The sequence below is a fragment of the Phyllobates terribilis genome, unplaced genomic scaffold (genome assembly GCF_046119375.1).
Source record: "Phyllobates terribilis strain yellow unplaced genomic scaffold, ASM4611937v1 Scaffold_1__5_contigs__length_1240528914, whole genome shotgun sequence".
NCBI lineage: Eukaryota > Metazoa > Chordata > Amphibia > Anura > Dendrobatidae > Phyllobates > Phyllobates terribilis.
Genome location: NW_027362761.1, coordinates 890,266,409 through 890,293,309, shown reverse-complemented (window position 1 = coordinate 890,293,309; position 26,901 = coordinate 890,266,409). Strand labels below are relative to the sequence as shown.

Below are 26,901 nucleotides of genomic sequence, written 5' to 3'. Positions count from 1 at the left end.
TGTTATTTAACCCCAGAAACCACACTGATATTACAGGACAGGCATTATCAGTGTAGTTTCTGTTTTTTTTTTAAAGTAGGCAGCCCACCCAAACTGCAGCTATCTAAAGTCTGGCAGTGCAGGGTTTTTTTTACAAAGAAAGTAAGGTATGGACAGAGGGTTGATCAATTAATTGCCCTCCCATGCTCTCTTCTGTCTTGTGAAGAAACACTTTGCTTTTCCAGATGATTGAGTTTCTTTTTTGTTTTACATCACTGGTGCATTGCTTATGTTAGCTCCAGGCATTAAGATTTGGATTTTAGTTCTCAAAAGTTTTATCTTTTTTGTTTCTTTTACTACAGTTATCGACAAAGAGCACAGAAGCTATCAAAAATTCACAAGGATCAGCCAGGTCATCCTGTCTCCAGGGCTGCTTTTTGGATTGATTATGTCCTCCGAAACAATGGAGCCAAGCATCTTCGTGCTGCGGCCTATGACATTTCTATAGTTCAGTACTTTTTGGTTGATATTGCATTACTTGTATTTTTTATTGTTATCGTAGTGGGGTATGTGCTTTTTAAAGTTAGGAAATACTTGCAAAAGAGCAAAGCTACAGACCACAGCACCAGCAATGGATTCTACCATAATGGCCTAGCAAATGGCAAGCACCAAAAAAATGGTCACATTAAACATAAAGAGAAAGTGAAATGAACAAGCACAAGCCTGAATGAAAGGAACCACTGAAAAGTAGAAGAACACTGTATAGTAGGCTTCAGTAATAAGACACCAATGACAATTCCAATCATTATTTATTCCCAGATTATTTACTTCATTTATTCAACCTTTAAAAAGGACTGAATGACTTGAAGTTTAATTCAGACTAACACTTCTAAAGTATTTTATCAATCTGTAACTCTACAAAACATTGTTCTTCTTTAAGAATGATATTTCACTACTAAAATATCCAAAACTGTGTTTTGTAATGCACATTGTGTGAATGTGCTTACCTCTATAATACATTGTCCATGTACAGTATATACAGTTAGGTCCATATATATTTGGACAGAGACAACATTTTTCTAATTTTGGTTCTAAACATTACCACAATGAATTTTAAACAAAGCAATTCAGATGCAGTTGAAGTTCAGACTTTCAGCTTTCATTTGAGGGTATCCACATTAAAATTCGATGAAGGGTTTAGGAGTTTCAGCTCCTTAACATGTGCCACCCTGTTTTTAAAGGGACCAAAAGTAATTGGACAGATTAAATAATTTTAAATAAAATGTTCATTTCTAGTACTTGGTTGAAAACCCGTTGTTGGCAATGACTGCCTGAAGTCTTGAACTCATGGACATCACCAGACGCTGTGTTTCCTCCTTTTTGATGCTCTGCCAGGCCTTCACTGCGGTGGTTTTCAGTTGCTGTTTGTTTGTGGGCCTTTCTGTCTGAAGTTTAGTCTTTAACAAGTGAAATGCATGCTCAATTGGGTTGAGATCAGGTGACTGACTTGGCCATTCAAGAATATTCCACTTCTTTGCTTTAATAAACTCCTGGGTTGCTTTGGCTTTATATTTTGGGTCATTGTCCATCTATAGTATGAAACGACGACCAATCAGTTTGGCTGCATTTGGCTGGATCTGAGCACACTGTATGGCTCTGAATACATCAGAATTCATTCGGCTGTTTCTGTCCTGTGTCACATCATCAATAAACGCCAGTGACCCAGTGCCACTGGCAGCCATGCATGCCCAAGCCATCACACTGCCTCCGCCGTGTTTTACAGATGATATGGTATGCTTTGGATCATGAGCTGTACCACCCCTTCGCCATACTTTTGTCTTTCCATCATTCTGGTAGAGGTTGATCTTGGTTTCATCTGTCCAAAGAATGTTCTTCCAGAACTGTGCTGGCTTTTTTAGATGTTTTTTAGCAAAGTCCAGTCTAGCCTTTTTATTCTTGATGCTTATGAGTGGCTTACACCGTGCCGTGAACCCTCTGTATTTACTTTCATGCAGTCTTCTCTTTATGGTAGATTTGGATATTGATACGCCTACCTCCTGGAGAGTGTTGTTCACTTGGTTGGCTGTTGTGAAGGGGTTTCTCTTCACCATGGAGATTATTCTGCGATCATCCACCACTGTTGTCTTCCGTGGGCGCCAAGGTCTTTTTGCATTGATGAGTTCACCAGTGCTTTCTTTCTTTCTCAGGATGTACCAAACTGTAGATTTTGCCACTCCTAATATTGTAGCAATTTCTCGGATGGGTTTTTTCTGTTTTTGCTGCTTAAGGATGGCTTGTTTCACCTGCATGGAGAGCTCCTTTGACCGCATGTTTACTTCACAGCAAACCCTTCCAAATGCAAGCACCACACCTCAAATCAACTCCAGGCCTTTTATCTGCTTAATTGAGAATGACATAACGAAAGGATTGCCCACACCGGTCCATGAAATAGCCTTGGAGTCAATTGTCCAATTACTTTAGGTCCCTTTAAAAACAGGGTGGCACATGTTAAGGAGCTGAAACTCCTAAACCCTTCATCCAATTTTAATGTGGATACCCTCAAATGAAAGCTGAAAGTCTGAACTTCAACTGCATCTGAATTGTTTTGTTTAAAATTCATTGTGGTAATGTCTAGAACCAAAATTAGAAAAATGTTGTCTCTGTCCAAATATATATGGATCTAACTGTATGAAATATTTACTTGGGACTAAACCACTATTTATAAAAATGTACATGTGAATGTATATGTCAGCTGTGCGTATTCCTTTTTATTGCTTTTATGTTGGCCTAAGATTAACAGGATTTAGAAATAGCATTTATATTATATAAAATTTTCACTTTTTATATATGTATAGTCCTAAACCCATAAAAAGAAGTAGAAAATAAACAAAATAACAAAAAATCCTATAGGAAAACATCCATATGTCTACTACATATTTAACCAGTACAGTTAAGTTCATGAGAAGCCCACATTTTTAATAACTGAAGAGAAAAAAAAATTTGATTTATGCAACCTATGTTTTGTCACCGTTTAATTCTGACCTTTAGTCTAAAATCTAAAAACTTTTGCATAGTAGATATGTAAAATATTATGTGAGATAATTATTCTCTATGGGAAGTAGCCAGGGAAACATTAGGAAGTCTGAGAACAATAGAATTAAATTGATGTGCTAATTTATTTGCATTAGATACACATGTATGTGTGTATATATATGTGTGTATATATATATATACACATACAAACATGAAAGGGTGCAACAAAACAGCACTAAACTTAATCATAATTCAGAACGCAAAATATAAGTAGCAAAAATGGAGGCAGCACGTCCTTCAATAAAACAGAAGAATATTTATTCTGTGCCCAAGGTATTCAACCGGTGCTAACACTAAACAGCTCAGTTTTGTTAAACGACTTGCCTCCATTTCTGATATACTGTATATATATATTTATATTTATATGTAAACATACATTTACAGCTGCTTATACTCCCCCACAAGCATTTGTCATACAGCTATTGACAATGTACTGGTATGGCATAGCAATCTTTGATCTCTTTGTGATTATCTTTCTCCCATTGTACTATATGAAAGAGACTCTGGAGGGTAAAGTTATAATATTGCACATGGTGTAAAGCCTTTCAATCCCTGAAGTGTCATAGTCATTGAAGTGCTTGCTCATATGGTGAGGTGATGGCATATTTTACATAACCATTTAATATTATGACTTGTTGCTATTGGTTATAGCCATCAATGAAATGTAGCATTATATTCTATCTGTGTAGAAAGAAATAGCTTCAGTCATGGACTATAAATAGTTACCTCTGTCTGTGTTAATTTAAAGGGTACCTGTGATTTTAATTAACCTTTTAGAATAAGCAGCCCTGTGTGTGTACATGAGGAATGACACTATCTCTGCCCATTATGTGACTTGTATCATAAATTTGCACCAGTTTTCTAATCTGTGGGCTCGATTTCTTAATTTGCAATCCACTGGAAGCTGGTAAGGAGGATACTTTAAGCTATGAGCTTCCCCATACAAATCACAGCACACACTGAGGGATTCCTGCTCTTCATTAATCTTTTAGCTCACTTAGATAAGCAATATAAAGATGGAAGCTATTATACAGCAGTACAGAGCTGTCTGAATGATAATAAGCTCTGGGGTGAGGTAAATTACTTGTTAGAATGCTCAACTCAATATTTCTATGTTTTCCTCTGCCTGTTTCTTCATCCTGCCCTCACTCCTCCTCACCTTCCCCTTTAAATAGAGTATGATGGGCTGTGTCATCTGATACTACAGTGAACCTGCAGTTCCTTTAGTCTTAGAAAGATAGATTTGAGCAGTTTTTTTCATTGTGAATGACAAATTCAGAAGGCAGAGGAAGAAGTGGTTGTTAAGTGAGAAAGGATGCAGATTTCTCTGATGAGACACATTACAAAGTTTCTAGTATTTGCCTGTAATATTGATTTATGCAAAGTTTGTTCAAAGTACAATTACATTTTAACCATGTGATTTGTCATTCAATCTTTCATGTTACAACAAAAAACATCAATATATATAAGGACATGGAAAGTTGTTATATGAATGTTGGTCATTTTATATTGTCTTTGAACAAAAAGAGAATATATGTAAAGTTAGGCACTAGGTGGGGCTCCTGAAAGTATTTTGGTATTGTGTTAACAGAATTGCAGTGGGAAGGATACTATCTCTCTCTCTCTCTCTCTCTCTCTCTCTCATGTATTCCTGCATTTTAATCAAGTGTGTTATGCTCAAAGACTCTGCTAATATGAGTGGCAAATGCACTTTTATGTCACCGCTCATGATTTGCAAATAAGCCAGGACTAACCAGGCAAGGTGTCTATTTTGCCAGAACAGAATAGCCCTGACTCAGTTGCTGTAAACATGCCTCCGGATTGACATCTTCTTCACTGTTCCCTCTTTTAGCTTCAGTGCAGGGTGTTGCGTGCCTACATGACATCTTCAGCACTGAAGCTTTGATGTGGAACATGGAAGAAGATGTCAATCATGCCATGGAGGTACGGCTAGTCTGGGGGAGCAGTCACCCAGCTGGACTAGTCCTAACTAATTAGCAAATCATGAGCAGCGATAAAAGAGATTTTTTTTGCTGCTCACATCAACAGAGTTTTAAAACATAACACGTTTGATTAGAATGTAGGTATACGGCCTGAAAGATAATGGTGGCAATTTGGGAGCCTCGGGCAACCTTATAGGTTGCCTCTAAGAATACTATGCACTGTAAACATCTTTGACTTATTTTATTTTTCAATTACTCACACATTAAAAATTGACTTGACTTGTAAAAAACAAACAAACAGAGAAGTATGTTTTTAAGATGTCGGTGTTTTCCAGATATCTTTCAAGCAAAAATTGAAGAATATTTATATGTTGAACATAAGACTATGTACATATTTGCATTGTGGTTTTGATCATAAATGACAGATACTACTACCATTAAAAGGACAACGAACATAGATTCCTTTCTGATATCTGATGCAATGTTACCAGCATTGCTATTGGCCAAAGAAGGACATTTAAGCCCAGCCCCATTCCTTTCTAGGAATGTCTTATCCCCACCTAGGAATCACTCCAACCTGAGTGGGATCTCCAACTTTTGGGCCAGGTTTACACATGAGAAAGCCTTGAGTTTGCCAGGATTTTTTTCTAAAACATTGTGTCCGTTTCAGCAAGTTTGGGACTGTCTTGAACTATGCTACTGTTTTAATGGGAAGGATAGCACTACGAGCAGTAATATTATTTATGTCATATCTGAAAAAAATTGCTACAGAACTTTCAACACAAATTTAACCAGAACTTTACATCAGATTATTTTCTACCCTGATCCATACCTGAAAAAGTAAATGAATTTAACAAAAAATGGGACTACCTTCATAACATTTTCAATGCCTGCATACTGTTTGCCCCTTGAACTTAACAACTTGATTTCTGTGGTGGCTTATGGTATGAAAGATCGAAAGTTCTGCAATCATTGAATCTTAAGACTATATTCATAACGATGCTCAGGATAATATATTGTTGAACATTATATCACATTTGCAGTATCCATGAGAAACCATATAAATTAACATAATTTGCCTCTTTGTTCTGGTCCTTTGCCTTTTTTTAATTGGAGAAATGTTAAATGGAAACTTTCACCAGGTTTCAGCTACCTCATCTGCGAGCAGCATAATGTAGGAAAAGAGACCTTGATTCCAACAATGTATCACTTAGTTTACTGGGTGCAGCAGTTGTGACACAGACATTTTAGATGTTGCATGAAGCAGAGCTCAAAAAGCTAACCCCGCCCACACCAGGCTCTGTATGTACATTGTCTATTGACAGTGAGCTGCTTATTACGGGAGGGGGCATGGTCGTCTAGCTGTTACGTGTGCTGTAGGCCAGGCAGTGATAATATACTGGTGATAAAACCTTCATTGTAAGTAAACAACAGCACTCAGCTTAATAATAAGTTACACATACATGAATTCAGTGTTATAACCCCTAAATCATGATTTAGCATACCAAGCTCGGTTTATGAATTACTTAATCCTAAAGGAGGCATTGTAAAGGAGACTGAGCATATTATCGGAACTTTTTGATGACAGTACTCTGTAAATACCATATAAAAGTAGGTTTAGTAGGAACACGGACTGCACATGTGGTATATGTACATAGTGAACAATACTTCATTTATTAATTTTATTGATTTTTCTACTTCAACATTCTCCACCAGGAGCTTGGATTGAAAATGAACGAATGTCTTACCGTAGCACAAATAAGCAAAAAAGCCTGCTAATAAAGCAATGATCGGTGGAGTCAGATTTGTGTGTAAAAACAAACGTTATTTTAGTACTGAGATAAGTTGAAAATAAAAACTTAAATGGTTTAACTTATTGCTCTAAATCTTAATGTATGCACTGACTCATGTGACGAGACAATATGTGCAGTATTAATGTCTTGTATTTTGGCAGCTCTGGTCTTCACACTGCAAACAAAAAGCAGCTTTTATTTTTAGAGCAGCCTGAATGTTTCAGTACAGCGGCTCATTGATTGTAATGCCCCACTGCTAAATGAAACACTTGTGGTTGTAAGAGAACATTGTGTAACTCTAAGGACAGAGGCTGCATTGTAACATTGAATTAACAGGTGTATCGCTCATATAGGAAGTCAACAGCATTTCACAGAAAACTTTCCACCTTGCGAGTCTACATACAACAACTGCATGATACTCAATAGTTTACAAAGTAAAATTAAAATAAATGATTTATATTATAAAATTAGTACTGTAACATGGCACATATAAAGCTGTAGTTTGTTGATCGAGGAGGGGTGGTGGGTGATTGATTGTAAAGATCCAGCTGGCCTCGGGAGTCTTGTAGGCAATGCTCCCTGAGGGGGGGACATGCTGATTGGCTCACCTCCAGAAAGAAGAAAACTCTAGTGTCACCTACTTGTAGTTTCATTGTAAGTCAATAATTTCCCACCTATAAAAGAACTGTTTCATTTTTAGTACTGGATGGCATAGTAAGGTGCCTTAAATGAAACTCATGGATGGTACAAATTCCAATCTCAAAAATGGAGCTGGTGTAAGAAATTCTTATAGGTAATGCTCACTGGGAAAGTTGCTTGAAAAGTCGAGTCAGTCACATCACATCATCCTTCATGTGACTGGCTAATATGGGACAGATAGGGCAGGGGCTAAATGTCCTCTGAGTCATTTTCATAAATCCTCAAGCATACTGCTGTATGATGGACTGTTGGAAATGACCTACTATATATACTTTACCCCTGTGCCTACAATTTCATATGGAGGCACATTGAGACTAAAGGCCCCGTCACACTTAGCGACGCTACAGCGATCCCGACAACGATACGACCTGTCAGGGATCGTTGCTGCGTCGCTAAGTGACCGCTGGTGAGCTGTCAAACAGGCAGGCTCACCAGCGATCAGGGGAGCAGCGACATCGTGGAAAGAATCTTTCCACGATGTCCTGCTCCTGGTTACCAGCCTGCTTCTTGGTAACCATGATAAACAGCGGGTTACTAAGTGCGCGTGTGCCCCTAGTAAACCGCTGTTTATCATGGTTACCAAGAAGCAGGCTGGTAACCTCAGCGATGTGTGCTGACCAGCAGGAGGGCAACGACCAAAAAATGGTCCAGGACATTCTGCAGCGATCAGCGACCTCACAGCAGGGGCCTGATCGCTGCAAAGTGTCACACATAGCGACATCGCTGGTGAGGTTGCTGTTGTGTCACCAAAACCGTGACTCAGCAGCGATCTCGCTAGCGATCTCGCTATGTGAGATGGGGGTTTTACTTCTTATGACTTTATATGGAGATTTTAAGGAGATAGTCTGCCTTTGTTTCTAGGAGTGAATACAGTGCTGCATAAAAGCACCTTACAGTGTTACACAGAGGGCATGTGGCTAAATAATAAAAAATCATGAGAACTGTATGTTTTGCCATACAGACTCTGTATCTAAATGGAGTTTTTCTCAAAAACTGAAAACAAAGATATGGATATAATGCAGTATGTTTATTATAGAAGAAAAGCAATAATACCGCACATCCTTTTTAATGATCAGTATTATTACTACACAATTAGTCTAAATGATTTATTTACAGCACTCCCCCTAAGCTAAACAATACTAACCAAATGTTTGGGTTTATTTTCCCTATGAATTTGTGCTAACCACTGTACACATCACGTCTGAGATTACATCACGTCTGAGATTATTACAATGCAGGAAATAGCGCAAACATTCCAATTTAATTAAGATTGAAATTTAAAGGAGAACATCATAATTACAGTACTTGTAATCTCATTCTACAATACGTCCTATCTTGACCATGCTAGTGTTTGCTGTACATTGTAAAGCTTAAAAAACTAAGTGGAAATAAACATTGTTTCTGAAGTTCTGAGCAGAGCGATACATTGTACATGTGCACATTCAGTAATAGAAATAAAATATTTGTTTACAATTGTTTTGACGACTCTGTGTATATATTGGATAACTTTTTTTCTGCTGGTCTGTTAAAACCAAGAATAAGGGTTCTTTTCTTGATTCGGCCATCCATCAATGCTGTTAATCTGGAATGACAATGTTATCAATATCACATTAGTTTTGCTAAACACTAACTAGATTAAATTTATCTCCTTTAACAAACAGAATTTGAAAGAAGGATACTATGAAAGAAATTATAAATATAATAATATTCCATTATGAGTTAATGAATAAATGTTTCAATAGATGCATTTATTCGTTCATTCAAGATAATGGAAATTATTATATTAATACTAATTGTATCTATTACTTTACCCAGTAACACCACTTTCTTTCATGTTATCCTCACACATAGATATAATGGAACAAAATTTAGTTGTATTCATAATGAAAGACGCAAAATAACTGAATTTAATAGTCTTACATCCACCTAACCACTGAAGCCTACAAATAATGATTCACTTTTCATTAAAGATCGGCTAATGAATCCAAGACCCACTATAGCATCAGTAGCACAACCCATATGTCACGCCGGAGGAAGGAAATGCAGAAAAGGGAAAGAAGGTAAAGGGTGTCCTGATGATAGGGAAAGGGGAGAGGGAAGACCCTAAACACTCATCTGGTACTGCACCCTGCGCTCCCTATCGTCCAAAGACGAGTCCTTCCCCCCATGCGTGATCACATGCCTAAGCCCTGACTGGCCCTGAGCTAGCCCTAACTAGTGAGCAGGGCAGCAAAATCCTAGTCTCACTACTAAAGTAAGGAAACACAGGGAGGAGACACACAGGGAAAAATCAAACAGCAACTGGAACTCCACAGCTTAAACTGGAACAACTTCTCCAGGGAGGTCAGCATCGAAAACCTATAACCGGCATAGGAGACAACTAGCAGTGAGAATAAATAATAGAAGGGAGTGGCAGCAAAATGCAGCAGCTGAGATTAAATTCATATGGAATACCAGCAGGATCAAAAAGGAACTCATAATCCCTTCCACAACAAGTGCAAATCAATCCTCTCTACTCAAGTTAAACGCCGAGAGGACTCCAAAGAGGACATTAGATCTACCAATTGCTGCGACCTTCTGATCCCAGATACCCCAAAGATCTCAGCAAGATGTGGTACATTCGTGACACCATAGACCACACACATCACCGTGATAACCCGTTTTGATGTAAACAAGATATTTGAAAACAATTAGCTATTCAAATAATGTTATGTTTGAACATGATGCATATTCTGAGCAACCATTTTATATTCACTTGCTACTTCAACCTGGTTCAAAAGATACTAATATTATAGTAATCTACATATACGCAAGATATTTCTACTTTAAAAAAAGTAATGATTTTAACCAGAAATGAATTATAATCCAGTTTTAGCTTTGAGAAAATACTAATTCCAATGTATTCATTGACTTCAACTTTTATAAATATTTTTAATGTAATATATAGTTACTGACCAAAATGACCATGCCCACAAACAGAGACGCGGTCATGATGTGTTTTTTGGCAGGACATAAAGTGCATTTAAACTTTGCATGCATGTTTGTTTTGTCTTTATTTTCTGAGAAAGGTGTTGGCATGACCCTGAAACACGTTGATCCAAATAAAATGCCAATGACGGCATTTAATCTGAAAGACTCCCACTATCTATCTATTTTCTATCAAGGGCTACCAGAGTTGGCAGCAGCATCCACTACCATCCAGGAGAACAAAGGTGTTGTATTCTTAACACAACACCTTCAGGTGAGCACAACTGACATAGGGGGTAACAACACCCCAAATATAGGTCTGCATCCACATGGTACTGTCGAGGGGCCCTATAAGCACATCTCCCTTTTTTCAGATTTATTAATTTCAGTTAATTTCATCTTTCAGTTGCCATACTCTAGAGAGCAAAATATATGCCAATCAGGGGCTTGCAAGCATTTCTATTGTAATTTTTGTACCTTTTTTGGTGTAAATTATGATGAATTTGTCAGGCACACTTGACCACAACCTGATTCAGCCATGCTCTCCCTACTTTTCAAAAAGTTGGCAGAGATGGCCGGGATTAGAGTAAAAATACCAAAAGTCACAAAAGTTTTGTGAAACTACAAAAGCAAAGTTTTGAAAACTGCTTGATGTATTAGGGCATAGGTGTTTAGCAAGTTTTTAAAGGTACTGCTAAAAGATGAAACTTCCCAATATACAATGAATATTTATGAACATAACATCAGAAAATGCCCTTTGACCAATTTCCTGATGAAAAGGTTGTTTTTAGATAATGTTCCCTTTACCACTGAATATTCACCTTCCAATAAAAATGTCCTCATGAGTTCCGTGTAGGAATACATTGCATCTTGGTCAGTGTCAAAATGTTTTAGTAACTCCTCACTTGGAGTCTCTTCTCCGAGAACATTCTTTATTTCTTCATAGGTTAGATATCCATCTGCGTCTTTATCTGCTCCATAAAAAAATACCTGAAAATCTGAACACAGAGAAGGTTGAATTAAATTCAATTGTAGCCTTTAGTAAACAAATACAGTATATCTTGCTTCTTAGACAACCTGGTACCATTAATAGTCATTATTAGTACTTGATGACTAAGCAAAAGTGATGAATGATTCCTCCAAAATTCAAATTTGGAAGTTTGCTCAATTTTGACATCAAAGTTATTTGATGTAAATCAAATGTTCCTTATTTTGCTCTGGGGTCTCTACATACAGTATAGAGCAAGCTAAAAGTAAAGTATAAAAAAGCAAAAATTATATTCACCTTGTTGTTCACCTTTCCTGCCACTGCTGCAGCCTACCTTTTGGTCGTCTACATCTTCTGGACTCTTCATTCCTGTATCACGGGACGTCCTCTTCACACATTTTCACTCTACAGCTTCCAGCACCAACTAGGCTTCTGACTTCCCAACACTCATCATGACTTCAAAACATCATGATGTGAAAAACTCGAGATACTGACCAAGCCTTGGGTGATCCACGTAGTAACATCATAACATGCATTGTGGTGTCAGAAGTCAACTATGCACTAGTAGTAGTGATGAGCGACTACCGTAATATTTGTAATCGCTATACTCATAACGAGTACTTTGTAATAATCGCGTATTCGTTCCGAATAGCGAGTACAATGTAAGTTAATGGGAAATGCAAGTAATTTTCTGCTGGACCCTACAAAGGGGTCTGGGGACCTGAGGAAAAGGCAGAAATGGATGGGAAAGTGATGAAACAGAATTGGAAGAACCTGGAGAATGTGCCTTCATGCATTTCTGACTCACATATGGTTTCTGGGAATAAGTTTGTTGCAGTATTATGCCACTTTTACAGACACACAAGAACAACTACCAAACCTTACCTAAATTGCATTTAACAGGCCAAAAAGTTTATGAAACAGTTTTTCCTGCACAATGACTTGTATATAAGGCTAAATAAACCAGAGAAACTAAAAAAATATCCCTTTTAGCCTTTGTTCACACATATTGTTGTGGCTTTTTTTCGCCTTTTACAATTAGGAGGGCCCTGACTTGTACATTTTGAAGGTCCCTCTGTCATACATCATTTTTAGTTCACTATTCCCCAGCACTTTACAAGCACAGCTAGAACGTACCAGTAGGTATGTTGATCTTTGACCTGAGAGGCCTCAGGCGGCTCTGTAACATGCGTTTTGGAGGGACAGCTGTTACTTGGACATTTAGGCGGTCCTTCCATCATTGACACTCAGATAGTGGAATACATATTCTATAGCAGTATACAATGTGCCCATTGTAGCGTTGAGCTTGACCCTCCTCCTCCACCACCATGTGATACTGCTGCCCTAAATTCAAATGTTCAGAGGGCCTGCAGTAGGCAGGAAAGCTGAGTTTTGTGAGAGCCCTCGCGTGGCTCTGTAACATACATTTTGAAGTGCCCTCCTCTAGAAATTTTGGAGATGCCTCTTGTGTACATTTGAGAGTGCCCTCACTTATTCATATTGTAGGGCCCTCACTGTATTATTTAACTCATCTAAGGGCAGAGACTACAGAGAAAAAGGCCAAGAGACATGGAGAACTAGAAGGTAGCAGTGAGTGCGGCCTGCGATTCTTGGTTTTGGCTTAACTCTGTGAACCAGAAAAATAAATCTGCACTAGTCAATTGGATGACGAGCTCAAATATATCACTTGTGCAAGTCAATGGACAAATGATATATGGCGCCCCCCACTCCAGGATAGGTTGGAGAAGCTTCTCCAAATGGCTCAGAGATTTTGACTGTCAATATTCCCCAGATTATATAGGAAGATAAGACTTCTTGATACTGTACTACTTGGTCCAGTGCAGAATGTGCATCGTATTTCCAAAAATTACTCCTGGGGGCTGTGTCATAGGTGCAGAAAGATTTCATGACAAGGGCCTCCCTTGATAAACATTATTTACGATGGAGTACTGTAGTAGTTGTGGCCCTCAATTCAAGTTTTCAGAGGGCCATCATTCGGTCATCAACAGTCAGTGTAAATTTCTATTGAATATGTATCCCCTATCTCAGTCACAATGTGGTACAAGCCAGGCGTGTTTTTTTGCCAAATAGGGTGACTGACAGTACATTTCTATTGAATATGTATCCCCTATCTCAGTCACAATGTGGCACAACCTGTGACAAGGACCTCCAATGACAAATATTAGTTTGGTAGGACCACTGTACATTCCAGATTTGTCCACTACACAATGTGCATAGGGTTTGTAAAAATTAGCCCTATGGGCTGAGTCATGGTTGTCACAGGAAGCCACTATTAGGCATGAGCGAACATTTCAATGTTCGGATCGGAAAAGTTCGCTGAACAAATTGATATTCGCCGAATTTATTCGCCGAATGTTCATCGAACATTTCCGAATCTTATAGGAGTCAATGGGGGGGGGACCAAAAAAATGCATATATAACACCTAGAAACGGGACTAAAAGCTGCAAAAACACATCAAATTAGGTGTTGACACCAGGGAAGTTCCATCAATTGACCCAGAGTACAAGTACTATAATTATTATTACTGTGACAGCGATATTTATTCAGAGGCGCTTTACATGTCAAAAGGGGTCACCGACTGGTACAACCGGAGAGAGGACCCTGCCTGCGAGGGCGCACTGTCATGGACACAGTTTGTGGAGCCACTGTGCAACGGACCCCGGAGAGCCTGGAGGGGCGTGACTAAGCGAGCCCGGACTGTTCACTAGAGCCTCTGATAGTAAGGTTAGACTTGGCTCCCGTTGAACGCCAGGTGCCACTCCAGGACAGACCAATGGACGCACAGCAGCTGGACCCAGTAGGACAGACTAGATGGTGCAGCAGGCAGAGTCCATATCAGGAGTGCAGCAGGCAGAGTCTGTATCAGGAGTGCAGCAGGCAGAGTCTGTATCAGAGTACAGCAGGCAGAGTCTGTATCAGGAGTGTAGCAGGCAGAGTCTGTATCAGGAGTGCAGCAGGCAGAGTCTGTATCAGAGTGCAGCAGGTAAAGTCTGTATCAGGAGTGCAGCAGGCAGAGTCTGTATCAGGAGTGCAGCAGGCAGAGTCTGTATTAGGAGTGCAGCAGGCAAAGTCTGTATTAGGAGTGCAGCAGGCAGAGTCTGTGTCAGGAGTGCAGCAGGCAGAGTCTGTATCAGGAGTGCAGCAGGCAGAGTCTGTATCAGAGTGCAGCAGGCAGAGTCTGTATCAGGGGTGCAGCAAGGACTGCTACGCAACCTTACAAAACTTAGACTGCAGAACAGGAAGGTTCCACTACCGCCAACCCAATAGATGGAGACCCAATCAGGATTCCCCACATTTAAAAAAATTAGTGGCAGACGCCAGCAAAATGGCATCAATTTCACTACTGTAGAAATAGTTTAAATAAGACCCACACCTCTTCCAGTACAGCCAACCCAGGAGATGGAGACCTAACCAGGAATGTTCACATTGCCCTAAATGAGAGCCTAACACCGCCAAAGCGGCATCAATGTCATCAGACTACAAGTAGTTTAACGCAGACCCATACCTGTCCTAGTACAGCCAACCCAGGAGATGCAGACTCAATCGGAAGTGTTTATATTTAAAAAAATAGGGCCTGAGACCACCATTTCCATGGGCAACAGATTGGAGCTGGTGGAGTTCAACCTCTTAACTTAGTCATGTGTAGGATGAAACAATCTTTTACGTGACCACAACAGCGGGATTGAAGGCTGGCTTCAGCGCTGAGAGAGGACAGAGTACGGTGAAACGGAAAAACCGATAGACCGTGAGTGAGGTGCAGGCGGAGAGGTTACAGTGGATTGAGAAATGTGTGGTGTGCTCATAGAAACAAACACAGCAGGCATGTCTGCTTCACTTACAGCTGACGGGCTGTCACTCAGCCTAACTGCAGCGGGTATACAGCTGGTTCTGTCGGACACATGCGTGACACAACTTGGCACGATAACAGAGGAGGAGGAAGAAGCTGCAGAGGTGTTTGATGGGGCAGCTGATGGTTGTTTATTGAAAATCAATTTAGAGTTTATCATGTTTGTGCACCCCTTTGGGGAGAATAATATCTGCACCAAATGCTCAATTTCACTACAGTGTACCTATAGAAATGCATGGAGACCAAAACCTCTCCCCCTACAGTCAACCCAATGGATGGAGAGCTATTCAGAATTCCCCACATTTCCAAAAATTAGCGGCAGATGCCAGCAAAGTGTAATTAATTTCACTACTGTAGAAATAGCGTAAATGAGACTCACATCTCTTCCAGTGCAGACAACCCAAAAGACGGAGACTTAACTAGGAGTGTTCACATTGACCTAAATGAGGGCCTAACAAACACCACCAAAGTGGCATCAATTTCACTAGAGCATAAGTATTGCAAAGGAGGCCAAAACGAGTTCCTCTACAGCCAACCCAATAGATGGCGACCCAATCATGATTCTCCACATTTCAAAAAAATAGTGGCAGACACTAGCAATGTCTAATCAATTTCACTACAGCAGAAATAGTGTAAATAAGACCCACACCTGTTCCAGAACAGCCAACCCAGGAGATGGAGACCTAACCAGGAGTGTTCACATTGTCCTAAATGAGAGCATAACACCACCAAAGTGGCATCAATTTCACTAGAGTATAAGTATTGCAAAGGAGGCCTAAACCATTTCCACTACAGCCAACCCAATAGATTCAGACCCAATCAGGATTCCCCACATTTAAAAAAATTAGTGGCAGACACCAGCAAAGTGGCAACAATTTCACTACTGAACAAATAGTGTAAATAAGACACACACCTCTTCCAGTACAGCCAACGCAGGAGATGGAGACCTAGCCAGGAGTGTTCACATTGCCCTAAATGAGGGCCTAACACCACCGAAGTGGCATCTATGTCATCAGACTACAAGTAGTTTAACGCAGACCCAAACCTGTCCCACTACAGCCAACCCAATGGATGGAGACACAATCAGAATTCTCCACATTTCCCAAAATTAGGGCCTAAAACCTACAGCAGCAGCAAGAGCAGGCACAGAAGCCATATCACAAACTGCAATTTCAAGAGATCAATGCAGCACACTCAAAATGACAACATCGCCTACTCTGTACAGTCTGCAATTGGGGTGCAAAAGTCCTTGAAGATCCATGACTTGTTCATCTTGATGAAAGTTAGGCGGTCTACACTTTCAGGAGACAGCCGGGTGCGCTTATCCGTCAAGACACTACCAGCAGCGCTGAAGACACGCTCAGAGAAAACACTGGCTGTCGAGCATGATAAAACCTCCAAGGCATGAGAGGCGAGCGCAGGCCATTCATCCATTTTTGAAGACCAAAATGTAAAAAGGTCCAAACCCTCCCTGATGGTATTGAAATTGAACTCTAGATACTCCTGCACCATCCTCTCCAGTCGTTCACCACGTGTCAGACTTGTACTCTGTTGTGCTGGTGCACGAGCTGGTGCAAAAAATGTGTGAAAGGACTCCCAGAAATTGCTTCTGCCACTTACTCTGCTGCTGCTGCTAATGTTTTGGCGTTGACGAACTGACGTGCTGGAGGTTGAAAGACTACAGCTGCGATGCACACTGTGTGCCTCACTGCTATCTTGAGGAAAACCTCTATTAAGGTTGCTTAAAAGCTTGTTTCGATATTCCAACATAAGCGGGTCCCTTTCCAGGGCGGGAAGCATCGGGCAAAATTGACTCTTATAACGTGGATCTAACAGAGTGGCAACCCAATAGTCAGCATTATTTTGAATCCTAACCTTACGGGGATTATGTTGCAGATCAAGCATCAAGAAGGCACTCATATGTCGGGCTCTTCCAGGAGGTCCAAAGCCAGGCTGTATTGTGGGCTGCGTAACACAGATGCTTTTTTCCTCTGTCCCCTCCTGGAAACCACGTTAAAACGAGAGAGGATTATTATCCTTTTCATCCTCTGACAGCTGCTCGCCCATCACCTCTTCCTCCTCCATTAGTTCCTCGGCTCTTGCACCTTCACTAACAGTTTGCCTGGTATCACCAAACCCCCTCAATTGCTGTACTCCACCGTCAGTTGGCATCCGCCTGTGTAACGACAGTCTGGAAATTTGAGACATTGGTATCCCTTCCGCATCCGCCTCTTCTTCTGGGGCCACCACCTCCTGCCGCAGGTTATTCAAAGTTAACTCAAGCATGTATATGACCAGAATAGTGATGCAGATGACGGCATCGTCAGCGCTAACCAGTTTAGTAGCCACTTCAAAACCGTGCAGAAGGATGCAGAGGTCTTTAATCTGTTCACACTCCGCAAACGTGATATGCCCCAAGTCCATACTGCGTTGCCCCAAGCTATACGTCATGACATACTGCATCAGCGCTCGTTGTATCGATGCAAGTCGATGACATGAGGGGTGAAAACGGCAGAAGTGAGTACATAGCTTCAGTACTTTGTGAAGCGGCTCATCCATGCCAGGATAGTGGCAGAGAAATCGCTGTACAACCAGGTAGAGGACGTTAACCATGCAAGGCACGTATGCGAACTTGCCTGGGCCTAGGGCCACTAACAGGTTTGCACCATTATCGCACACGGCCTTCCCTGGCTCTAGGTTCAGCGGAGACAGCCATTGCTCAAACTGAGCCTGGAGCGCTGCCCACAACTCTTCACCTTGTATGACTGCGATCTCCAAGGCATATTAATTTGAAGACTACCTGATTACAGTGAGCCCTGACTGTACAGTACAGAGGTGGTGTGTATTCACTCCGCACCCTTGGAATGCGTGTCTCGTTTAGGCAGAGGTTGAGTGCACAGGTGGAGGCCCTAGAGGAGCTGGAGGAAGCAGAAGCAGCAGAGGAAGTGGGAAATACAGAGGTTTCTTCTGCAAGCCTTAGGGATTTCAAGATTTCTGGAGCAGCCCCTTCCCCACCTGCCCCCACAGAGTCACCCAGTGCCCAGTCAGCAAGATGTAATGCCCTTGGCCATGCTTACTCATCCAGGTGTCTGTGGTGAAATGCACCCTGGCACATATAGATTTAGACAAGGAACGGGTGATGTTGCCTGCGACATGCTGGTGTAGTGCAGGCACAGTTTGCTTAGAGAAGTAATGGTGACTGGGCAACTGATATTGGGGGACTGTGACAGCCATCAGTTTTTGGAAACCATCTGTATCTACCAGGTGGAAAGGCAGCATTTCCGTGGCCAACAGATTGGAGATGGTGGAGTTCAACCTCTTAGCTTTGTCATGCGTAGGATGAAACAATCTTTTACGTGACCACAACTGTGGGACCGGGGACTGGCTAAGGTGCTGAGAGAGGGTGGAGTATGGTGAACCGGAAAAACTAGTGGAGCGTGAGTGAGGTGCAGATGCTACGGTGGATTGAGAAACATGCTTTGTGCTCGGTGAAACAAACAGTAGGCGTGTCCGCTTCCGTTACAGCTGACGGGCTGTCACTCAGCCTGACTGGAGAGGGTAAAGAACCGGAGTTTCTGCGATGGGAGACCTACGTGATAATACTTGGCACAGTAACAAAGGAGGAGGAAGAAGCACCAGATTCGTTTGATGGGGCAGCTGATGGTTGTTGAGGTGCGCTGATCCGCATTTCAGTGCGGTAAGATTCCTAGCGTAAAGAATGTTGATTGAACATGTGAACGTTCATGCATGTAGTAGTCAAATTATTGCAGGTTTTCCCTCTACTAAGTTTTTTATTGCAAAGATTGCAGATAACGTGAGTTGGCTCATCCTTTGCAGTGACAAAAAAGGCCCATGCTAGGCAACCCTTGCTGCTCCTGCGAGCTGCAGACTCGTGACCGCTGCTCGCCACTGGCTAAGGATGCAGTGCTCCTCATGCTTGCATCACTCCGTGTCTGCGCCATAGGGTGAAATGTAACCTCCTCGTCTTCCTCCTCCACCTCCTCAGATGAGCTACTCGGCTGTGTGACTCTGGGATCACAACAAGTAGGATCTTCAACCTCATCATCATCCAATGTGTTATCCCATTCCTCAACCTCAGAGTGACCCCTCTCCTCTTTTTGCCCTGACAGCACAGTACAGTCAGCATGAGCCTCAGGTATTTGAGTCTCATCGGGATCACTTCCCACCCCTGATGTTAACGTCTGGTGACGAGGGTCAGGAACCTGCTCGGATCCTACTTCGTCCTGCCCCGAATCCAAGCTAAAAATATTTTGGGCATCGGTGCAGATGCTTTCCTCCTCTTGACTCTGTGACTGTTTGGAGTACACTTCTGATGCCCATGGTGTAGAATGGTTGAAGAGTTCTACAGAATCGCCCATCTGTGGTTCGCTACAGTCGGTTGGGCAGTTGGCCAGTTGTGACGCGGGGGAAGCATGGGTAATTGTGGTGCCACTTCTGTGGACTGTACTGTGTATGATGTTGAAGTGGAGGAAGAAGAGGAGAGGGCACTGGAAGCAGAGCTTGCCATCCACTGGAGCACCTGCTCTTTCTGGGCTTTATCGACAAGGAGTATCGCTGAGCAGCTGCCAAAGGAAGGGAGTGCAGTAGGCCATTCACTAACATAAGTTGTCAGATGTCTTTGGATAGGACCTGTTTGTGTTGGTTCACTAGTGCTTTCACTAACATTACCACGTACCCCGCATACACCTTGAACACCAAGCCTATTCCCCCTTCCACCACGCCCTCTCTTTTTCCCACTCATGTTGGTCAGATACAGTGTTAGGAATACGCAATTAAAGAAAAATACGTTTTTTTCCTGTGCAATAGCTCAGCACACACCAGAATTTCAGCGACACTAAATGACAAGGTAAGATATGGCCTGCCGTATAACGTTACTAATAGACAAAAGAAACTTTTTAGTGTGCATGAGGCCGATAAAACCTACGAGATATTCTCCAAACAATTTCAAACTGAGATGTCCCCTGCTGTATTACTTTAGGAAAATGAGATTTTTTTTTTTTTTAATGTGGATGAGGCCAGTATGACATAGAATATATGCTCCAAAATATTTCAAACTCATATCTACCCAGCTGTATCACTTTACTCACAACAAAAAATATTTTTGGGTTACTCTGCATAAGCTCTGCATCCAGCTGACTTTGACTGCCACTGACGTAGTAGCTGGCTTAGAGCACTGTATGACTTTTGGCACATGAAAAAATATTTTTTGGACTGGGCCTAGTAAGACAAGTTTCTTTTTTTTACTGTGGAACCAGGACAAGTTCAATGCCGCTAAAATAGGATCTGCCTTTTAGCAGACTGGATCAGCTTTGCCACAGTAATTGGTGGACTCTGCCTGCCAACCAAAAATATATATAGGTTTGACTGTGCGTAAAAGCTGAATTTGACCGCCACTGACGTAGTAGCTGGCTTATAGCACTGTATGACTTTTGGAACAGGAAAAAATATTCTTTTGACTGGGCCTAGAAAGAGAAAAAAATGTTCTTTTTTACTCTGAAAACACCTGAAGTTCAACTCCACTAAAATAGTATCTTACACTAAAAAAAACTTTAGTGCACACAGCTTTCAATATCACAATAGCAACAAAAAAAAAACAGATTTTGTGCTCTGCAATAAGAAGCTCTGCAGACTGTGCAGAGCACAATTTCAACCCCACTAAATGAAAAGGTGCACTGCGCTTGCTTGATCACATTAGCAAGTGCAAAAAAAGATTCAAGGTATACGGACACATGGAGCTCTATACCAGCGGTGCACAGCACTATTGTATGGCATGGGCCCTCTGTTTCTGTCAGAATCTCAGTACTTGCACAAGAACACCAAAAATGTGCTGCACCAGCGGTTGCAGAGGTACACAAGCTAGGAATTATCTACATTATCTGACTACCACACAAGCGCCCATCTATCTAGCTAATATCTCTCATTAAACAGGAGAACACTGAGCTACGTCTGTCTCCAGCAGTGACATTGATATAATGGCGCTGAGGGAACATGGCTGCTTTTTATATTGAGAGGACATGTGATTTCTGCAGCCAATTGCAGAAGCCCTTATGTCTGGACAGTGTAGATGCTTTGTGCGCTATGATTGGCTGGCCGCGCTTTCCTCAGTTAAAGTTACCGCCCACAGGAAAAAAAAAACAGTGCCCGCTGATCTGACCTGTTCTAAGCTCTCCACAGTCCCCACACTCACCTGGCACATGTCACCTCTCATCACACACTTGCACTATGCTAACAAAACTGTTCAAAATGCCGTGGTTGCCCTGTATTCGCGGTCGCGCGCAAATTCGTCAAACTTTTCAGATTTTAAGAAAATTTGCTCGCGTTTCCGATCATGAATCCGAATGGGTCATATTCGTGACGAATTTGAAACTTTCGAACATTCGCCGAACAAATTCGCTCAACACTAGCCACCATCCCAAGGGCCTGCAATCACAAATAGTAGTTAGGCTGGAGTGGGAATACTGTCCTGGTTTGTCCACTGCACAATGTGCATAGGGTTTGCAAAAATTAGCCCTATGGACTTAGTCATGGTTGATGAAGGAAGGAAACGGGTTTTTATGGGAAGGGAGTGACGTTAACAGCAGTAGCATGAATCTGCATTTTTGGTGAATTTAGGTTGGCTTGCTGTCATCTGAAGGGATTACAAACTGTCGAGATATCCAGTCCTTGTTGAATTTAATCAGAGTAAGTCTGTCTGCATTTTCCGTGAAGAGACGTGTGCGCCTATCAGTGATGTTTGCCCCAACGGAACTGAAAACACTCTCTGACACCACATTAGCAGCCGGACAGGCCAGCACCTCCAAGGCATATAAGGAGAGGTCGGGCCAAGTGTTCAGCTTAGACACCCAATAATTAAAGGGAACTGAAGCCTCAGAAAGGATGCTCATATGGTCACTTAAGTACCCCTTGACCATGTTCTGCAACTTATCCCTCCTTGGCATTGTTACAGGCACAGATAGCCCTTGCTAACGCAGACCCATACCTGTCCTAGTACAGCCAACCCAGGAGATGCAGACTCAATCGGAAGTGTTTATATTTAAAAAAATAGGGCCTGAGACCACCATTTCCATGGGCAACAGATTGGAGCTGGTGGAGTTCAACCTCTTAACTTAGTCATGTGTAGGATGAAACAATCTTTTACGTGACCACAACAGCGGGATTGAAGGCTGGCTTCAGCGCTGAGAGAGGACAGAGTACGGTGAAACGGAAAAACCGATAGACCGTGAGTGAGGTGCAGGCGGAGAGGTTACAGTGGATTGAGAAATGTGTGGTGTGCTCATAGAAACAAACACAGCAGGCATGTCTGCTTCACTTATAGCTGACGGGCTGTCACTCAGCCTAACTGCAGCGGGTATACAGCTGGTTCTGTCGGACACATGCGTGACACAACTTGGCACGATAACAGAGGAGGAGGAAGAAGCTGCAGAGGTGTTTGATGGGGCAGCTGATGGTTGTTTATTGAAAATCAATTTAGAGTTTATCATGTTTGTGCACCCCTTTGGGGAGAATAATATCTGCACCAAATGCTCAATTTCACTACAGTGTACCTATAGAAATGCATGGAGACCAAAACCTCTCCCCCTACAGTCAACCCAATGGATGGAGAGCTATTCAGAATTCCCCACATTTCCAAAAATTAGCGGCAGATGCCAGCAAAGTGTAATTAATTTCACTACTGTAGAAATAGCGTAAATGAGACTCACATCTCTTCCAGTGCAGACAACCCAAAAGACGGAGACTTAACTAGGAGTGTTCACATTGACCTAAATGAGGGCCTAACAAACACCACCAAAGTGGCATCAATTTCACTAGAGCATAAGTATTGCAAAGGAGGCCAAAACGAGTTCCTCTACAGCCAACCCAATAGATGGCGACCCAATCATGATTCTCCACATTTCAAAAAAATAGTGGCAGACACTAGCAATGTCTAATCAATTTCACTACAGCAGAAATAGTGTAAATAAGACCCACACCTGTTCCAGAACAGCCAACCCAGGAGATGGAGACCTAACCAGGAGTGTTCACATTGTCCTAAATGAGAGCATAACACCACCAAAGTGGCATCAATTTCACTAGAGTATAAGTATTGCAAAGGAGGCCTAAACCATTTCCACTACAGCCAACCCAATAGATTCAGACCCAATCAGGATTCCCCACATTTAAAAAAATTAGTGGCAGACACCAGCAAAGTGGCATCAATTTCACTACTGAACAAATAGTGTAAATAAGACACACACCTCTTCCAGTACAGCCAACGCAGGAGATGGAGACCTAGCCAGGAGTGTTCACATTGCCCTAAATGAGGGCCTAACACCACCGAAGTGGCATCTATGTCATCAGACTACAAGTAGTTTAACGCAGACCCAAACCTGTCCCACTACAGCCAACCCAATGGATGGAGACACAATCAGAATTCTCCACATTTCCCAAAATTAGGGCCTAAAACCTACAGCAGCAGCAAGAGCAGGCACAGAAGCCATATCACAAACTGCAATTTCAAGAGATCAATGCAGCACACTCAAAATGACAACATCGCCTACTCTGTACAGTCTGCAATTGGGGTGCAAAAGTCCTTGAAGATCCATGACTTGTTCATCTTGATGAAAGTTAGGCGGTCTACACTTTCAGGAGACAGCCGGGTGCGCTTATCCGTCAAGACACTACCAGCAGCGCTGAAGACACGCTCAGAGAAAACACTGGCTGTCGAGCATGATAAAACCTCCAAGGCATGAGAGGCGAGCGCAGGCCATTCATCCATTTTTGAAGACCAAAATGTAAAAAGGTCCAAACCCTCCCTGATGGTATTGAAATTGAACTCTAGATACTCCTGCACCATCCTCTCCAGTCGTTCACCACGTGTCAGACTTGTACTCTGTTGTGCTGGTGCACGAGCTGGTGCAAAAAATGTGTGAAAGGACTCCCAGAAATTGCTTCTGCCACTTACTCTGCTGCTGCTGCTAATGTTTTGGCGTTGACGAACTGACGTGCTGGAGGTTGAAAGACTACAGCTGCGATGCACACTGTGTGCCTCACTGCTATCTTGAGGAAAACCTCTATTAAGGTTGCTTAAAAGCTTGTTTCGATATTCCAACATAAGCGGGTCCCTTTCCAGGGCGGGAAGCATCGGGCAAAATTGACTCTTATAACGTGGATCTAACAGAGTGGCAACCCAATAGTCAGCATTATTTTGAATCCTAACCTTACGGGGATTATGTTGCAGATCAAGCATCAAGAAGGCACTCATATGTCGGGCTCTTCCAGGAGGTCCAAAGCCAGGCTGTATTGTGGGCTGCGTAACACAGATGCTTTTTTCCTCTGTCCCCTCCTGGAAACCACGTTCAAACGAGAGAGGATTATTATCCTTTTCATCCTCTGACAGCTGCTCGCCCATCACCTCTTCCTCCTCCATTAGTTCCTCGGCTCTTGCACCTTCACTAACAGTTTGCCTGGTATCACCAAACCCCCTCAATTGCTGTACTCCACCGTCAGTTGGCATCCGCCTGTGTAACGACAGTCTGGAAATTTGAGACATTGGTATCCCTTCCGCATCCGCCTCTTCTTCTGGGGCCACCACCTCCTGCCGCAGGTTATTCAAAGTTAACTCAAGCATGTATATGACCAGAATAGTGATGCAGATGACGGCATCGTCAGCGCTAACCAGTTTAGTAGCCACTTCAAAACCGTGCAGAAGGATGCAGAGGTCTTTAATCTGTTCACACTCCGCAAACGTGATATGCCCCAAGTCCATACTGCGTTGCCCCAAGCTATACGTCATGACATACTGCATCAGCGCTCGTTGTATCGATGCAAGTCGATGACATGAGGGGTGAAAACGGCAGAAGTGAGTACATAGCTTCAGTACTTTGTGAAGCGGCTCATCCATGCCAGGATAGTGGCAGAGAAATCGCTGTACAACCAGGTAGAGGACGTTAACCATGCAAGGCACGTATGCGAACTTGCCTGGGCCTAGGGCCACTAACAGGTTTGCACCATTATCGCACACGGCCTTCCCTGGCTCTAGGTTCAGCGGAGACAGCCATTGCTCAAACTGAGCCTGGAGCGCTGCCCACAACTCTTCACCTTGTATGACTGCGATCTCCAAGGCATATTAATTTGAAGACTACCTGATTACAGTGAGCCCTGACTGTACAGTACAGAGGTGGTGTGTATTCACTCCGCACCCTTGGAATGCGTGTCTCGTTTAGGCAGAGGTTGAGTGCACAGGTGGAGGCCCTAGAGGAGCTGGAGGAAGCAGAAGCAGCAGAGGAAGTGGGAAATACAGAGGTTTCTTCTGCAAGCCTTAGGGATTTCAAGATTTCTGGAGCAGCCCCTTCCCCACCTGCCCCCACAGAGTCACCCAGTGCCCAGTCAGCAAGATGTAATGCCCTTGGCCATGCTTACTCATCCAGGTGTCTGTGGTGAAATGCACCCTGGCACATATAGATTTAGACAAGGAACGGGTGATGTTGCCTGCGACATGCTGGTGTAGTGCAGGCACAGTTTGCTTAGAGAAGTAATGGTGACTGGGCAACTGATATTGGGGGACTGTGACAGCCATCAGTTTTTGGAAACCATCTGTATCTACCAGGTGGAAAGGCAGCATTTCCGTGGCCAACAGATTGGAGATGGTGGAGTTCAACCTCTTAGCTTTGTCATGCGTAGGATGAAACAATCTTTTACGTGACCACAACTGTGGGACCGGGGACTGGCTAAGGTGCTGAGAGAGGGTGGAGTATGGTGAACCGGAAAAACTAGTGGAGCGTGAGTGAGGTGCAGATGCTACGGTGGATTGAGAAACATGCTTTGTGCTCGGTGAAACAAACAGTAGGCGTGTCCGCTTCCGTTACAGCTGACGGGCTGTCACTCAGCCTGACTGGAGAGGGTAAAGAACCGGAGTTTCTGCGATGGGAGACCTACGTGATAATACTTGGCACAGTAACAAAGGAGGAGGAAGAAGCACCAGATTCGTTTGATGGGGCAGCTGATGGTTGTTGAGGTGCGCTGATCCGCATTTCAGTGCGGTAAGATTCCTAGCGTAAAGAATGTTGTTTGAACATGTGAACGTTCATGCATGTAGTAGTCAAATTATTGCAGGTTTTCCCTCTACTAAGTTTTTTATTGCAAAGATTGCAGATAACGTGAGTTGGCTCATCCTTTGCAGTGACAAAAAAGGCCCATGCTAGGCAACCCTTGCTGCTCCTGCGAGCTGCAGACTCGTGACCGCTGCTCGCCACTGGCTAAGGATGCAGTGCTCCTCATGCTTGCATCACTCCGTGTCTGCGCCATAGGGTGAAATGTAACCTCCTCGTCTTCCTCCTCCACCTCCTCAGATGAGCTACTCGGCTGTGTGACTCTGGGATCACAACAAGTAGGATCTTCAACCTCATCATCATCCAATGTGTTATCCCATTCCTCAACCTCAGAGTGACCCCTCTCCTCTTTTTGCCCTGACAGCACAGTACAGTCAGCATGAGCCTCAGGTATTTGAGTCTCATCGGGATCACTTCCCACCCCTGATGTTAACGTCTGGTGACGAGGGTCAGGAACCTGCT

The 26,901-nt window shown here is 42.6% G+C and overlaps 2 protein-coding genes across 4 annotated transcripts in view; one reads left to right on the top strand and one right to left on the bottom strand.

Moving 5' to 3' along the window:
- Window positions 1–8,984, top strand: part of UGT8 (UDP glycosyltransferase 8) — a 171,652-nt gene extending 162,668 nt beyond the window's left edge. For both annotated transcript variants that reach the window (XM_073639910.1, XM_073639900.1), the window contains exon 6: window positions 342–8,984. In XM_073639910.1, coding sequence (XP_073496011.1) covers window positions 342–690 — 349 coding nt within the window. In that variant the 3' untranslated portion in view covers window positions 691–8,984. The remainder of the gene's footprint in view (window positions 1–341) is intronic.
- LOC141154274 (EF-hand calcium-binding domain-containing protein 14-like) overlaps window positions 8,517–26,901 on the bottom strand; it is a 315,751-nt gene continuing 297,366 nt past the window's right edge. Inside the window, exons 10-11 of one of the 2 annotated variants that reach the window (XM_073639921.1) lie at window positions 11,296–11,472; window positions 8,517–9,089 (exon numbers count right to left, since the gene is read on the bottom strand). In XM_073639921.1, the coding sequence (XP_073496022.1) occupies window positions 9,085–9,089; window positions 11,296–11,472 (182 nt within the window). In that variant the 3' untranslated portion in view covers window positions 8,517–9,084. The remainder of the gene's footprint in view (window positions 9,090–11,295; window positions 11,473–26,901) is intronic. The other variant, XM_073639930.1, reaches the window with a different exon arrangement.